Here is a 15903-nt window from a genome sequence, read left to right on the forward strand (position 1 = left end):
CATATAAAATGTACAACTAAAATACATTTAAAATCTTTAAAGGAATATTTCTCTGATTAAAATATTTGTTTTCCCAACTTTTTCGTAGACATAAATATATTTTCAAAATAGTTGTGTTTTTTTTCTTTCCATTTCATTACATAAATAAAGTCTTCATTGGGAAATATTAAAGTGTCAGCTCTTTTTTTTTTTGTCTTTTTTTTTTTTTTTTTTTGCATTTGTCTAATATATTTGCTGTGTTAGCGGCACCCACAACCCTCCACAACCATATCTTGATAGTTCTTTAATACAACTTTTTCATTCTCATCAAGGTAGAGCATGGAAATAGCACTCAGTTCTGTCGGCACACAGCAAGCCTTGGGGATTTTGGAATTCACTGAATTGACCAAAGTCTGAACAATGGCATGGTTTGTTGAGTTTAGATGATCTGCCAGTGGAAAAGGACATTCCCCGTGGCAGTAAAAGGCACTATACCCCGGCGGGGCAACAATCCAGTCATTCCACCCCACATCATTGAAGTCCACATATAACGGATGCCTTTTGCAACTGTATTTGTGGCGTTTACGCTGTTTGTGTTTCGCTTGACGCTTTTCTCTTTTATGAAGCGGGTGTCCCTTGCCATCATGCCCAAACGTTACTAATAATGGCCTGAGCTGAGACCAGCTATCTTCATCCTGATGTAAAGACCTGCTAATCCTAACGTGCCTCTTGGAGGCACTGTTCTCTTTGTCCAAGTGAACCACCTCTACCACAAACCCATGATTAGGATGTCCATGTGCAATCCACCTCAAAACAGCTGGTGTTACATCAAAACTTTCCCATTTACTTGCATTATGATGCACCAACCTGGTGTCCAAAAGTCTTGTGACAGGGTCCTTAGAGGTGGCTGTGGCTGGCTTTATAATTTCATAAATATTAATACGGTGATGGTAGCTGCTGTTGTTCTCTGAGGTTCCGTGCACCTGTTTCCGAAAAATCTGGAGTTCAGCTGAGGTGATAGACTCCTCATTAGGGATGGAAGTTAAATTAAAGAAGAAGCGCCGTGCTGTTTTCCCACTCGTTTCTGGCAGTTCTTCCAAAACTTCTAATTTGATTAAACAGGTAAAACAAAACAAAACAAAAAAAAAAAAAAAAAAAGGAAAACAAATCAGGAACTGAGACAAGCAGCCAAACCCCTCAGTCTGCTGTTGGCAGCTTTCAAATGACAGCTAACACATGTGACACATAGGATCTGAAAGACTTTCAGGCAGAAAATACCATCTGCCTCATCTTTCCGTTTATTTATGCAAGCATGTACAGCATGAAGTTAAGAATGTTTCATTCATTGTTAAGTATTTTAATTGAATACTGGTGCCCTTTGCATTCCGGGTGGTTATAATAAGTGGCAAGAAACATGCAGCATTACTTTGGAATTTGAGAACATTAGTGAGAAAACTCCAGCATTATAGTTAGTGAGGGCCTGATGAGAATCATTAAAACTGATTGAGGACATGGGGTAACTCTTGCATTTGGTTTTTTTTTTTCAAGAACATGGCTCTAACATCAATCCATTAAACTCCGTTCTGAAAAATATTACTCTGCAATTTAGGTGACTTACAAATTTTAACATACGGATTTTTGCATCTTAATTAGAGATGGTGAATTCAACATGTGTAACAGCATTTTACAAAGCACGCCCTATAGCATTTACCCGAAAGAACAGCAGGAAGGTTCAACTGCTAAAAAGAGGTGGATGGTAAAGGGATAATGACACCAAGTCACTTCTGAACAACAGATTTTCAAAACCACACATACACACAAAAATTTAAAAAGTCACTAAACCCCAGGCCATTCTCACCTTTGAGTCAACAAATAACTGAATGGAGCTTCAGAGGGAGTAAATACATCTAGGGCTGCTAAGTAGTATGGTGTTGCTACAGAAATTGAAAAAATTAAAAGTATTTGCCATAATAAATTTCTCTCAAATCAGGGGTTTTAATTTTGGTACTAAGCATCCTGGAGAACCATTCACTTTCTAAGGGGAAGCCATGACTGCTGTTAGCAGTTCTTAGTCCTGTAACCACTCCCTGTTGAATCCAGTACGATTTTTTGCATAAGGTAAGGCTCGGCTTTATCTTATTTCAGGACCAGACCAATATTTGTAAATATGCAGATGTTTTGAGTGGTCACACGACAAACTTCTGCCTTCATGAAGCCACTAACACAGACTGAGAATTCAGTGAAAAAATGGAGTCACAGTGATTTTCTTCCAAATTTTGTGAAAATTATAAAATACCTTTTATGTCAAAAAGTCTTTGCTGTAGCAGTATGACTACTTCAAACCACAGATTTTCACATTTGCCTAAAAAATTCTAAACTTTGGCCTTTCAGCTCCTCTCTTGCTCAGCCTCTTGCCTGCCACACTCAAGTTTAACATGAATGACCCCTCACTGGCTTTTCCCCCATCCACTGCTACATCTTTACTTTCCACGTAGGGGTGTTAACATTTCATCACTCATTTCCTTTCTCAGGATAAGGCTTTCCACTAAACAGCACATCCACTCCTCCGAGGCCACATCTTTATCCATCAGAAATGTTAAATACTGATGAATTTTAAAGGGAAAACTGCATTTTAATTGCTTTTACAGCATGGCCACTGCATGCCAACACCAGAGACTAGCAGCCAGGAATTATTACAACCTGGGGAAACGTTTCCCGACGAGCACACGAGCAACACGCGTGCCACCAGCTGCACGGGCCTACCCGTGCCATGGCTAAAACCGCAGAGGCTGTTTTGGCTACTTAAGCCGGGAAACGCACCCGGTCGCTCAGCGAGGGCCTGTCCCAGAGGGTCCGCTGCCTTGGTGGGCTGTGGGTGAGGGAGGGTGGAGGTGCTGCTGGACACCCCAATCTGCATTTGGCCAGGTTACCTGCAGGTGAGAGTGGAAACCCAGCTGCGGGGCTTTTAGCAGCCCGGGCACTGTCGGTTGGGGAGGCGTGCAGCGGGTCCAGGCTCAATCGCTCCTCGACGGCAGGGTGAGGGAGCGCTCGAGAAGCCACGATTGATCGCTTCATTGATCTCTCACGGGGATTAGGTAAGGATTAGAAATCTCCGCAGCAGCCCCGGCTCAGCAGAGTATTAGGGAGACTTTCCTGCTCTTTAGCCTCGCAGAAGAAAAAGCTATTTGTGGGAACGCTTAACGCGGAGCCGCTCTCTTTTAGCGGAAAAAAAGGAAATATAACGCGAGCCTCCCGTCGGATAGAGCGGGGAGGGGGAGAAGAGAGGTTCGCAGAGCAGGCGGTTCGCGGCAGAAACCCCGCAGCCGCGGCTCTGGCCGCGCACCGCCGCCCGCTCCATTTGCTAAACCCCGCGTTACCGGCGGCCGAGCTTACGCGCTCCCGGGGAGGAATCCGCCCCGACGGGAGCTCCTCCTCCGGCCCTCCCCTTTCCCCTCCGCTCCCTCGGCCCGGCCCGCGGAGCCCGTTACCGGCCCCCCCCGCCCCCGGCCCCCGCCCCTACCTTCGTGGTGGAAGCTGCGGACGGTGTTGGCGCGGCTGGCCGCCCTCTCCAGCGGGTAGCCGAGGGCCGACGGCTGCCCCAGCTGCTGCCCTGAGTGCAGGCGGTAGAGGTCCAGCATGTAGGGGGGGATGACGACGTCCTTGCCGGGGCTGGGCCGCCGCTTGAGCCCGAACATGTGGAGCAGACGCAGCTCGAACTCGCTGAGCAGGTCCTCGGGGCGCTGCGCGGCCGAGGCGGCGCGGCCCGTCTCGCTGAAGCGCCGCCGCCCCACCTCCGGCATGAGGCCGGCCGCGCCGCCCAGCAGCACCTGGCAGAGCAGCAGCGCCAGGACGGAGCGGGTCGCGGCAACCATGATCAACCTGCGCGGAGGAGGAGGAGGAGGCGATGGGAGCCAGTCAGCGCGGACACCGCGCTGGGGGAGCGAGCCGCGGGGTGTGGGGAGGGAGGGCGGACGGGGACGGTCCGCAGGTGGGTCCCACCCCGGCGCCCGGCCTGGGCCATGGCGAGCGGTGGCCGCCGCGGAGGAGCCCGCCGCGGAGGAGCGGGAGCCCCCCGCGGGGCCCCGTCGGGCCGCTTCAGGTGCTCGGCGGCGGCGAGCGGCGGAGCGAGGCACGAAAATCCCCGTGGCAGGAGATCAAAGGGAGCGAGGCGGGACGGGGCGGGGAAGCGGGGCGATCCGCAACAAAGGAGCGCGGAGGTGAAGGGAAGGAGGGGGCGGTCGGGGGCAGCGCCGGGGCCGAGCCGCTGCCCTCGGCGGGGCACAGGTGTGCACCCCGCCGGGCCGGGCCTCCCGCCGCCGCTGCCGGGACGGCTCCGCGGGGAAAGCGCCCGGCGGCGGGCGAGGGAAGGGGCGGCTGCCCCGCCGACGCGCAAAGAGACCTCCCCGTCCCGACCCCCGCGCGTCCCCCCCTCTCCGAGCCGAGCCGCGGGGGCTCGGGGCCGGCTCCGCTTCCCCCCGCTGGGGCAGCGGCTTCCCCCCAACGGAGAGGAAGGGAGAGCGCTATTCTCCCTCGGCGGAGGGGAGAGAGGAAAATACAAATCCTGCTTCGTCCTTAGCCAAACCCACAGGATAGTCTTCTCCCCCGTGAAACTCTGCGCTGGCTTATAATAATAATAATAGTTATGATTAGCGTCCCGTCCCCCCTCTCTCTTCCAGGGCGCTAGCACCTCTGCTGTGGCCCACGGAGTCATCCTGCGGAGAAGGTTTTCAGCGGATCTGCGACCGCCGGAGCTATACCTGTGTGCAGCAGCAGGGGTTGTGTCTGCAGGAGGGTTTTCTGCTCTCGGGGTGTTTTTCCCGCATCACTTGGTGTTACTCCAAACTTCGCTGCTGCTCCTCTACAGCTGCCGAGCAGAAAATAGAAGTTCCCTGAAGTACAGTCCGCCTCAGAAACATACTTTTAGCAGCTAGTTGAGGAGGCAGAAGGCAAGTCCCGGCCAGGGAAGGGCTTCTCCCTTTTAAAAGCAGCGATCGGAAAGTTGTTGCTTCTTCTTCCTCCTCCTCTGTGTGTGTGTCTGCCTGCCCGTGAAGGGGTCCCTATGTGTCTACGGAGTTAAAAGGCTCCTTTTAAAAAATGTCCTTTGCATCACCCGCACCAGCCAGATGGACATTTAGCGAGACTCCCGCAGCGACATGAAGAAGCAGCTTGACTTCGCTCCCTTAAAAAAGAAAGGAGGGAGGAGGGAAAACCAAAAAAAAAAAAAAAAATTAAAAAGGGTGGAGAGCAGGCTGCTGCCGGCCCGCGTGGAGCGGCCGCGCCGGGGGACTGCGCCGGGTGTCCTGCCCGCCTCCCGGCCCGCTCCGCACCATTGCCGGGGGTGGCCCGGTCGCCGCCGCCGGGGCTTTTTGTTGCTCGGCGATGTCACGACCCCGGAGGCTCGCGAGCCCGCGCCAATCACAGCCGCCCTGTGGGAGCGGGCTGCGGCCCCGCACGGCTTTTAAAGGAGACGCCGCCTCCCTCCCTCGTTCCTTCCCTCGGTCCTTCCCTCCCTCCTCCCTCGCCCGCTCCCTCCCTCCCTCGCCCAGCTGCAGCCGCCCGCCCGCGCCCGGGTCGCGGGATGGGGCCGGCGTCCCGTCCCGTCCCGTTAAGCTGTGGCACCGGCTGTGGGAAGTGCCGCCGATCCGGTCCCGCTCCGGGTGGTCCGGAACCGGACCGAACGCTCTCGGGCTCCGCAAATCGGATTAGCGCCGGGGGTTGCCGGTGTGAAGGTCACGTAAGGTACCGGGAGAATCCCGGTGCTTTAAAAGCAGTTTAAAAAAAAATATATATATATATATACACACACAGTTATTGATGTTCCTACCCCACCTCAGCAGTGCACGGGGCATCCCGCAGCCCAGCCGCGGAAACTCGGGGGTTTCCTCGCTCCCCTCCCCGAAAGAGAAGCGCCGAGGCTCGGGAGGAGCCGCCTCCCTCCTCCCGGTGCATCCGACCGCGGGCTCGGGCCAGCCGTGGGGACGGCACAGGCTTCGGTTTGGGATCTTTTTTGTTTAAGATGTGGCTGCCCTCCAGTGGTGGAAATGCGGCGGATCTCTGGTCCCGAAACGGCAACCCCATCACAAACCACGCTCTGCCGGCCCTCGGCCGCTCGCCTTTGCCCACCACCTGTCCCGGGGACGATCGCACTCCCGCCGGGGTTGTGGGGCCACGTCGGTGCTCCCCGGGTTTGCAGCCACGACCGACCGTTCCAGACCCAGCATCACGAACGGGCACAGATGGGTGAAGAACGCAGACCTGTGCCCAATGGGATTTGGCTCCCAATCCAAGCTATGTCCCTCACTCCGCTGATCTTGGCAAATCTAATCCCAACACAATTTGCTAATCGGTGGGTAGAGATGCACCCTTTGCCCTGTCTCTTGTTTGTCTGCTCGGGCTCTGCGGTAGGGCCTGGCCCTTCTTGCATAGGTATGTGATACCCAGCAATTTAGGGTCCTCATCGAAGCCATCGACACACTGTCATTAGCTGGGGTCCCGGTGCTAGCACAGGCTCCTTCCCGGCAAGGTGAGCGCCCTGTGCTCCTCCAAATACCTCTCAGGGGCTTCATTTGCAAAAGACGCAGCCAGCCTTCGACACTTTGAATTGCTGCGGAGGAGGATTTAAAGCAATAACAACTGAGACAACTCCACTACCAGCTCCTCCTTTGGGAGCGGCCTTTTGCCTCCATGTTACGACTTTTGTCAGTGTAGGAAAAACACCAATTTGAGCCGGGAATTCGGCACATTTGGACTGAATAATTCCTCCTGTGGGCCTTCTTCTCTCAACTTTCCTATCACATTAAGAGTGACTTCAGCTAAATGGCAAAACATCACTGCAGGATGAGGTGCTCACACGAGGAGTTAACACACTAGCGTAACAAACCACCTTAGAACTACACCAGCATAATTAAAGCTCCTTCATACCATCAGCTCCCAACACTTGTTAACCTGATCTTCATTTGCCACCACACATACAGCAGTAGAGGTGACACAGAGCGAGGCCAAATCCTTCAAAAGTTTAGTTACTTCTCCGTTGCATTCCAGCAAAGATAATGTTTAATTTTATGACTTCCTGCAAGTCTTCAGCATGAACTGAAAGTGCATGCAGTGTGACTTCAGGGTATGCCAATTATGTAAATCCACACTAAAATAACAATAGCAACGTAGTTTACACATCACTGACATTAAATGAGCACTTCAACTTCTAATTGCCATTCCAGTTCAATCTGTAGTGGGTCATGCCAGGAAAAAGTCATTTCTTGCCTCAACACTTACTCCCTGCGCCTGGAGCATAGGCTGTACTGTGTGCCCAGCTTCGCGTTATCTCCGGGAGCTTTCTATATTAGGATGATGAGCCTTGTAAGGGAGAAACGTGTTTGTGGTTGTTCTGAGGGCCTGCATGTATTCTGATCTGATATCAAGAGGGTCTCGCAAGTGTGCCCCTCTCTTATTTTAAATATAAATAGGCTCTCACAGTCTTCTGTTCTCTTGGCCATAAAAGACAATATTCCCCCTTCTAGTTTGTCACCCCTCGGTCTATTTAGATCAGGAGCTGCTGGGGCAGTGACTCTGCCTTCCCATCTGTTGCCAGGACATCCCAAAAGACAACACCAAGGCACTTGCAACATGTTCCCTGAACACACTGGCACCCACACCAGAACCTCAGCCGTGTTCCAGCACCTTCCCCACATGGAGATTTCTCACCAGGGCGGGTCCGGCTCCCTTTCAGCCAGTGCTCTGGTGAATACGGAGAATAAGGCCCTCAAAGCATCAACCATGAAGGTCTGGTTACGGTTCACACCTCATCAGCACAACAATCAACTAAATACCCCTCTGCAGAGCCCGCTGCACCCAGACCTGCTTCCACTGCATCTCTAGCACCAACACACCCAGGGTCACAAGCTGAGAATCATCTTTATCATGACGCAGCATTAAAGACAGGTGTATTTAGGTATAACAAACACAGCACTTGATCTGCAGAGCACAAACACGCCAGGGGGTGCCCACCCAGACTTCCAGCTCCCCAAAGGAGCCTTTGCAGCAGGTGTAATGCCCTTGTCACCCCCCATCCCTGCAGCTCATCTAAGAGAAAGAAACCAAAGTTCAACCAGCCCCATTACCTGGTGCTGCAATTCCTCACAGACTCTGTGAAATCAAGGAGCAGAGCGATACATCAACTAAAGACCCAGCCACATCACGGTGGGCTCCCATAATGGCATTTCACTTTACAGAGCTACTTTTCAGATCAAGCCTGCTCTTCAGCTAAATTCCTGCCAGAGAAACCACTTCCACTGAAAAGATCTGGGACAGATATTGGATTTTAGGACAGCTGACTGGTGGAGAGGTGCTGAGCCAGTAAATATTCAACTAGCAGCACCTGCTGCTAAGGTTTCAGATCCAGGCGTTCCTTTTCAGGACCCAAACACAGCTGATAATTCTCAACTTTAAGTATTGTCAGGTGTTCTTAGTAAAATGATAGAAAAATATCCAAATAAGGATAAGCTTTACAACACAGTAAGAGTCCTTTTTCAAGACTAGAAGGGGAAAGATGCAAATCTTTTTTTCCCCCAGCATTTTCTTCCTGCAAATACTATACCAAATCACATTTATATACTGCCACCACATAGCATCTTCTTTTCCAACCTGGTTAAATTGTGGCCATCATTGTTGATGGCTACAGGCAGAAGACTTCAGCTGGAAGACCTGGATGAGAAATGCTCACCAGGGTCTCTGACTATAACCTGTAACCCTTAACAAAATCACCTGATTTCTGGTCTAGTTAGAGAGGCAGGTCTTCAGAAAGACTTGCATCGCTCTATGTACATTGAGAGTTGACAGTTTTACTACTGATTTCAGCGGACCAGTTAGACCAATGCTGAGCATTTTTGAACGTTCCCACTGTAGACCACTGTCCCCTGGATATGATAAGTATGTGAGATGTGAAATATTAATAGCAGTGAGCTCTTTTTACAGAATTTGCAGATTTTAGTGAATAAACCTCTTGATAAAAATCTGTGCTGAAGGATGAAACGTATACGTGGTACGGCATCAAATGCTAGAGGGGTGACTTTTGAAAATGAGTTAAGATGTGTTAGTGATATTGAGGTTTTGGCTTCGTAACGGGTGGAGATTATCTGAAAGCTTTTCTGTTTCTGTGCTGTGCTTCCTGTTGGCATCTGTGTGAATATGATGTGTGGCCATTCTTTAAAATATTAATACTGTTTGCTGAAGACACATTTGTCTTTTGGTGGTTTGCCTTTTAACATCTATCAATTGTCTCTCCTATGCAGCCTGTTCTGTGTTCCATGAAGGATGGATTCTCACCCGAGAAGATAATTTGGTTTTGAAGAGGGAAAGGCAGTTGATTCAAAAATGTCTATTTCTTTCTTATTCACCTTTGCTGAAATCTGGCAGCTCTTCAAAGCTCTTGCTCTGTTTCACAGCAAGTCTCAATTTCATTCATCAAATCTCAGCTTTCCTTCCGTCATAGGGAGGGAAACTGCAATTTATCAGGAAATACAATGCAGACCCAGTATTCTCTACATTTCCACTGTGTCTCCATTGCTAGTGAACGGTAACAGTTGCTTCTAACAATGTTATATCTGCAAATATAGGCTACAGTAATCAGTTCATATGGCTGCACAGCTTTTATATTGTAAGACAAATTCCTACAATTTGTAATCCAATTGCTGGGGAAAGAGGAAAAAGGCAGGCTAACATGATAACCTTTTTTTTTTTTACTGTTTTCCCCTTGATGATACAAACTTCTAAATTTCAGAATCTAGTATTCGACCTGTGGCTTTTATTATTAAGAGGTGAAAAACCACCAGAACACCTCTGTACAGCCTGAAAAACAACTGAGCCATCACTGAACAGATTCCCAGGCACCGCCACCATTTCTGTACATTTAATTACATGCAATATGAATAGTCACAGACTGTCAGGCTAGAGAGATTCAGTAGACAGTGAACTAAGGTTCTGGAGAACTCAGTTCTCTTTGCAGCACTAGAAGTGCCATTTCTCTTCCCTTTGTGCCTCAGTTTTCCCACTTTGGAAATGGGGTGGTCATGTCTGACCCTCACTTTTAAGTCCCCGCAAGACCTTCAAGTAAAAGCACTAAGAGTGAGGCACTGCTGTTATCTGGGGCTAAATACCACATTAATGCCAATAGTAATCTCAAATATCTGGAATCCCAGGGCTCAACCTTGCCTTAAAGACAGTGGCAAAATTCCTACTGGTTTTGGTGGTACAAGCTCACATGTTTAAGCGATGAAGTGACAGGGATGCTGGCTATTCCGGTCAGAAGATTTGGAGCAAAGAGGGATTTTTTTTTTTTTTTTTAAATTATGTAAGTCTTGTTAGGAAGACAATGAGGTGAGGGAGTTCCCCCACATAAAAGAGAAATGGCTGCGTCACAGATGGTCCACTTCAGGAGCTTATCATTTCATCACTGCCGAGATGCTGACGTCAAGTAAAATGGAGGATAACATAAAGTTACGCATATTGCCTTAAGAAGTGCATATTTTAGCAGTGGAACTGGATAATGTTTTGCAATTAAAATAAAATAAAGGCAAGCGTGACGTTCTGTTTAAGCAGATTGTCTGTATGAAGGCTTTATTGTAGCTGCAGATTTAGGGCATATGAAAAGGTTTTCTGTGCTCAGTTGCAGGATGAAAAACATTGCATCATCAGGCATTCCTGTTCTCTAACACTTCTTTGCCCGTATGCCTTTGATAATGAATGCTTGCGATTTCATTTTCTGGTCTAAAGTCACGTTTCCTCAGGTCATTATCATTCCAATTTTTAAATATCCTCTTAAAACTAGACAGAACTACGGAAAACAATAGTAAAGCTTTGTGCCTGCTCTGTGGCATGTGCTCGGCACAAGCGATCAGCTGCTGCACCTGCTTCACGCTGGCAGTAAAGCTATTTGCAAGTTGCTTTCAGTTACCTCCCTTGTTCCCAGCTCTGCCCAGTTTCCAGAGAAGCTCCGATGGGCACAGGTCTCAGTTCGGCCACCACCCTGTCACTTCCGTTTGGTAGCTTGGTTTTTATTTAGTGTGTGTGCTACAAAATTTACTGACTGGCTCTAAATTGCAGAAAGTAATTATTAGCGGCATGTATTGAGCTGCTTCGTGGTATCGTTTATCCCTGGAACATCTGTAGCCCCAAAGTCACAGTACTTGTCCTGTATTCCTCTCCAAGAGGAGGAGGAACTGCTACCTCCGCTTTACATAAGGGGAAAAGGGGCAGCGAGCGGCAAAAGGCTGTTTTCCTAAGAGGTACACAGGGGCCCAAAGATCTATATAGGTCACACTGAGATTTTCAACGATGCATAATCAGGTTAGACACAGTTTGGGAGTTAAACTCCCCAAACTTCCATGAGACGTTAAGTACTCAGCTCATGTAGACGTTTTTGCAAAGCCCAATACCAAATCTACTTCCCAATAGTTTCCTGACGAATTCCCACAGTGCCTTGTCCCGTAAATCCCAGCAGGAACGTAATGGTCTCATTCAACTACAGAGAGAAGTTCTCATCTCATAAGAGTCTACCTACGCTGAAGAGAGAGGGTTTGTTACAACCTTGGACAATAAAGGACAATAAAGACACTGGTCAGGGTACCAACATAAAGAATTTGTTCCCAAAGGGAAATCCTGGGCCAACCTTGACATTCCTGAACACCTTTAACTACCTCCCCTCACCACACCTGCATTTTTGGAGATTTGCAATGACCTATCTACCCCTAGTTTATGTCCTTTCAGCCCATTCAGGATTCAGCTGAAAAAGCAGTACCATAAAACATCCATGATGTGCAGCATTGTCCAATTACTAATTCCATTATTCCCATCGATTCTGTGTTCTCTGACTGGACTTATGCAGCCTTGGTGCTGTGTTACTGTAGGAGATTTGCCCTTTCTTACATTTTCTGTTTTCTATACAGTATTTATGTGTATAGACTTAGTAAACATTCACATCCACTTAAGGTAGGTATACTAAACATTGAATACATTCCTTCAGTCAGCCGTGGAATAAACCCCTTTCAAATAAATCAGAATACAAAACAAACAAACAAGCTGGGGAACCACGGAATAAACTCCATTTATTTTGCACTTTTGATCTTGTCCCTCGCTCTCTGCTCCCCCATGTACATCCCAAGCTTCTGTGTACAGCCCTCACAGCCGCTGGGTTTTGAAAAAGAAAAAGGAACTGCCCCAAAATTTCTCCTGCCCCTCTTTTTTTTTTTTTTTTTTTTTTTTTGCCAGAAAAGGCAGCCAGTGCATCAATCAGGAAAGCGAGATCACCAAAAGCCCAAAATTGCTACCTCAAATGATTTTAAACAGTCCCAATGGGTTCTCTAAGTCCTGGTTCAGATGCTGACACAGCCCAGAAAGAACCCTGAGGACCTAAAAATAAAGTTTGTGAATAAATCCTTGAAAAACCAGGGCTGCTCTCTCCATACCAGTGGAAAACTGAAATTCCTAGTTGTGCAATCGAATGTGACATTCATTTCTGCAGCTGGTGGGAAAATAGTTTCCTTACAAAATAAATTTAATAAAAAGTAGACTGTTTTGTATCTATTTTTTCCCTAAGCAACTTCTAAAATGTCAGATATTAACATCAGGGAACTTGGATAGATTAAAAAAATATACCACTGTAATAATATGTAAATATTATTTTTTCTTTCCTTCCATTCATTTACAATATAGAACACATTCTGATAAAACAAGCTAAATTTACCAGGGCCAAAAACGTGGAAAAGCATCTACACATTCTCCCAATGAAAATATACATATATTATAAAATAAAGGTTTATTTCCCTTAAGTTGAAGAGATTTCACAGCTAGCTTGACTGAATGCCACTCGTACCACATCGCCCTGTGTGTCCAGGCAGCTGTACACATATTTTATGTATTTGCTTTTATTAGAAATAATTAATTCAAATTTCATTAGAAATACACGGCTCATGATGATGACTTCTATTTGAAATATTTCTCCTGTATTTAACAAGCCTTGTAGGGTGATGTATCCATGTAAATGCAGGTAAATGATGTGCACAAGCTACCTAAGTAACTCAAACAGATGCCGCTGACATTATGTTGGGTACCAGCTACTGCAGCCATTAGCTTGAGGGTCCAAAGTCCATCTCTTTGGTTTTTGATCTGCCCTGTGGCTTTCCCAAAACCCCGTGTGGAAAGGAGGGTCCCGAGCTGCCACATGGTGATCATTTAAATTAAACGTTTCAAAGCAGAGAGGCGGATTAGCCAAAGGAATATCCCCATTGTGCTCAGAGGAGTAGTATTTCTGAATGTCCCTCAAGAGGGGTACAACTGCTCCTGGCAATCCCTTCATTAGCCCTGCTACTGACAAAGGGGTTTGTAACACCATCGCTTTGATATAAATGGTGTAATAAAACCAGAAAAGGCTAAATTACCCACCCACATGAGGAGGCTTTAGAGCTTTTCCCTCATTGTAATATTTCACATCCTCAAAGCAGAAGAAATCTCAGCATTGGATCCCATCTTAAGGGGTAAAACGAAACGCCAAGTTAACTGTGGGGCAGTGAATCTCTATCTCACCCTTACTATGGACATTTGGAAGGTGGCACCTGCAGTTTGGAAGGCTTCGGTCACCGTGCTGGGCTTGCAAAGCCAACACAAGGCAAGGCTTTCAGTCCAGAAACTGGGGCTCAGGGGGCAGTTTCTCCTCAGTTTATCAAAACTGCAACTCTTCCTTCATTTGTGTTGAGGTGCTATTTACACCCACGTTAGGGCATCAACTAGAAATCCAGGCCCAGCAATACCAAAGCGACCTGTCATATCACTACTTGCACGATAGCGACAAAAACCGTATCATATTCCCCATCTCCTTCCCTTCCAACAGCACATGGCTCTGTGTTCCTCCTGGGCCCACTGCCTTTCCAGAGAAGCAAAATCCTCTCCTTCCAAAGCCTGGGGCAAAATTCCATGGGAGCAAGCTAGACCCACAGCCCTGTTTGTAGCTCTTCCTCTAAGGCTACGTCTCTACTAGTAAATTAAGTGCGCCTGGGAACATTCCTGGGCACGGAGGCCAGCTGGCATGGAAAAGCCTGCTTCACTGCTAGCTCCTGCAGCGGGGTGGCTGCATGCAAACCGCTGCGTGGGGATGGTCCCGGCAGCGTTAGAACCAACCACGGCTAGAAACCGTTTGGGACAGAGCTTCTTGGCCTGGCCCAAAAGTGTCCTGACAGTACAAGCACTCGCTGGCTTTTGGCTGGACCCAAAAGCGTTCCCAGGCGCTGCTTTATTTACCAGCGCAGGTGTAGCCCAAGGCCATGCCTACCTCTGCCTGCCCAGGTACCATGGGGAGGGCGCAGGACTGAGATTAACGCTGTCATCGCTTCAGTCAGCTGATGGTGGCCTCATACCCTTGTTGAACGCACCTTTTATCTACACAGAAGTTGTTGATAAGAGAGCGTTTAAAGCAGCCTAGAGGGGAAACCACTTGAAAGCGGAGTTGCAGTGATCCAGAGAGCAGCTCTGGGGCAGGCCTGGACCAAAACCAGGGGAGGTTTAGATTGGATATTAAGAAACATTTCTTCCCGGAAAGGATTGTTGGGCATTGGAACAGCCTGCCCAGGGAAGTGGTTTTGTCACCATCCCTGGAGGGGTTTAAAAGACACGTAGATGAGGTTCTCAGGGACACGGTTTAGAGGTGGACTTGACAGTGTCAGGTTAATGGTTGGACTTAAAGGTCTTTTCCAACCAAAATGACTATGATTCTACGAAACGGGGTGGGATGAGGGGTGCTGCTGAGCTGTGGGGAGGCAAGAGGGCTCCCAAGGACTCCTGTGGGGCCGTGGCCCCTGCTCGGTCATTCCCACAGAGGAGCTAAGGGATATTTGCCGCAAACCGTGCACAGGCTTGCCGGCATCTGCGGAGCTCTGCATTGGCACACTAATGGCATGTACCACAATGTAGTTTTGCATTGGGTTTGGTCCACAAACTGGTCCAAACTGGTACCCGACTTCTGACTGGCATCCTCTTTATCAGGGTTTCAGGGTCATAAACCCTGTCCTGGTTGCAGGGAGCAGGGAAAGGGATCACCTTTTCCTCTCAGCTCCTCCTGGGTTAGTGTCTACACTTCACATGCACAACCACTCCCTAATTCAGGTCTCCCCATTTGCTCCAAGTTAGGATGAAACTTCTCCGTGTATTTAAGCTAACTCTGGCTATCTTCTCCGGAGCAAGTTAGGGTGCAATTGGATGTGGTGTTCTGCTGGTAGGTAAAAGGGGAGAGGCAGTTCCAGGATGGGTGAGAGAGGCAGGGATGAGCATCTGCCTTGGCGGAAAGCGCTGATGCAAGATGAGGATGTTCTACTGCAGGCTTTTCTTTAAAACAGCTCGGTGATGGGAGCGAATATGTTTTTATCCAGTTCACTAGACAAACACATGGGCCCAAATCCCTCCCCAAAGGCAATCTGTCCACTAGAGACAATTATGCAGTCAAACCTCGTTCAGTTCTATTCCTTCACTATCGAGGCGTAAGCTGCGCAGAATATATCAGTGATCTCCACTCCAGCGCTACCTGTGCCCAGGGCTTCTGCACAACCGAGGTGAAGCCACTTCTCCCAGTAGCTAATTTTTCAGCTAACGGTGTTTTGTTCAAAATCAAATGAGGTTCCTATTAAGCCTACAAAAGGAAATCATGATTGATGATCTGGCCCACCCAACTACAATTCCATCAGTAACAAAAATATTTTTAAGTTCATTTATTATTGAGATCAAGCAATGAGTCTGGAGCTACATAAAATGATTCCAATTAGATTCAAGTAATTGCTACTTTGGGTGCACATAAGCTTTTCTGGATTAAAATAAAAAGGGCAATAAAAGCTCAACTGGCTCACATCTCAGATTTAAGCCTTCAAAGCTTTTTTGCCTTTTTTTCTC

General features: G+C 48.2%; 1 protein-coding gene across 1 annotated transcript; it reads right to left on the minus strand.

The window, feature by feature from the left end:
• Positions 1-239: 239 nt before the first annotated feature.
• Positions 240-4783, minus strand: BMP2 (bone morphogenetic protein 2). The gene is made up of 3 exons (XM_065632072.1): positions 4737-4783; positions 3500-3858; positions 240-1084 (listed from the first exon to the last, which is right to left on the minus strand). The coding sequence occupies exons 2-3, from the start codon at positions 3849-3851 to the stop codon at positions 240-242; spliced, it is 1197 nt and encodes a 398-aa protein (XP_065488144.1). The 5' UTR covers positions 3852-3858; positions 4737-4783.
• Positions 4784-15903: the final 11120 nt, after the last annotated feature.

Source organism: Caloenas nicobarica, chromosome 3 (assembly GCF_036013445.1).
Source record: "Caloenas nicobarica isolate bCalNic1 chromosome 3, bCalNic1.hap1, whole genome shotgun sequence".
Lineage (NCBI taxonomy): Eukaryota > Metazoa > Chordata > Aves > Columbiformes > Columbidae > Caloenas > Caloenas nicobarica.

Coding starts and splice junctions, on each gene's coding strand:
- BMP2 (XM_065632072.1), bottom strand. CDS start 3,851: ATGGTTGCCGCGACCCGCTCCGTCCTGGCGCTGCTGCTCTGCCAGGTG. Junction 1,085..3,499: donor CCGCAGCTTCCACCACGAAG/GTAGGGGCGGGG, acceptor TAATCAAATTAG/AAGTTTTGGAAGAACTGCCA.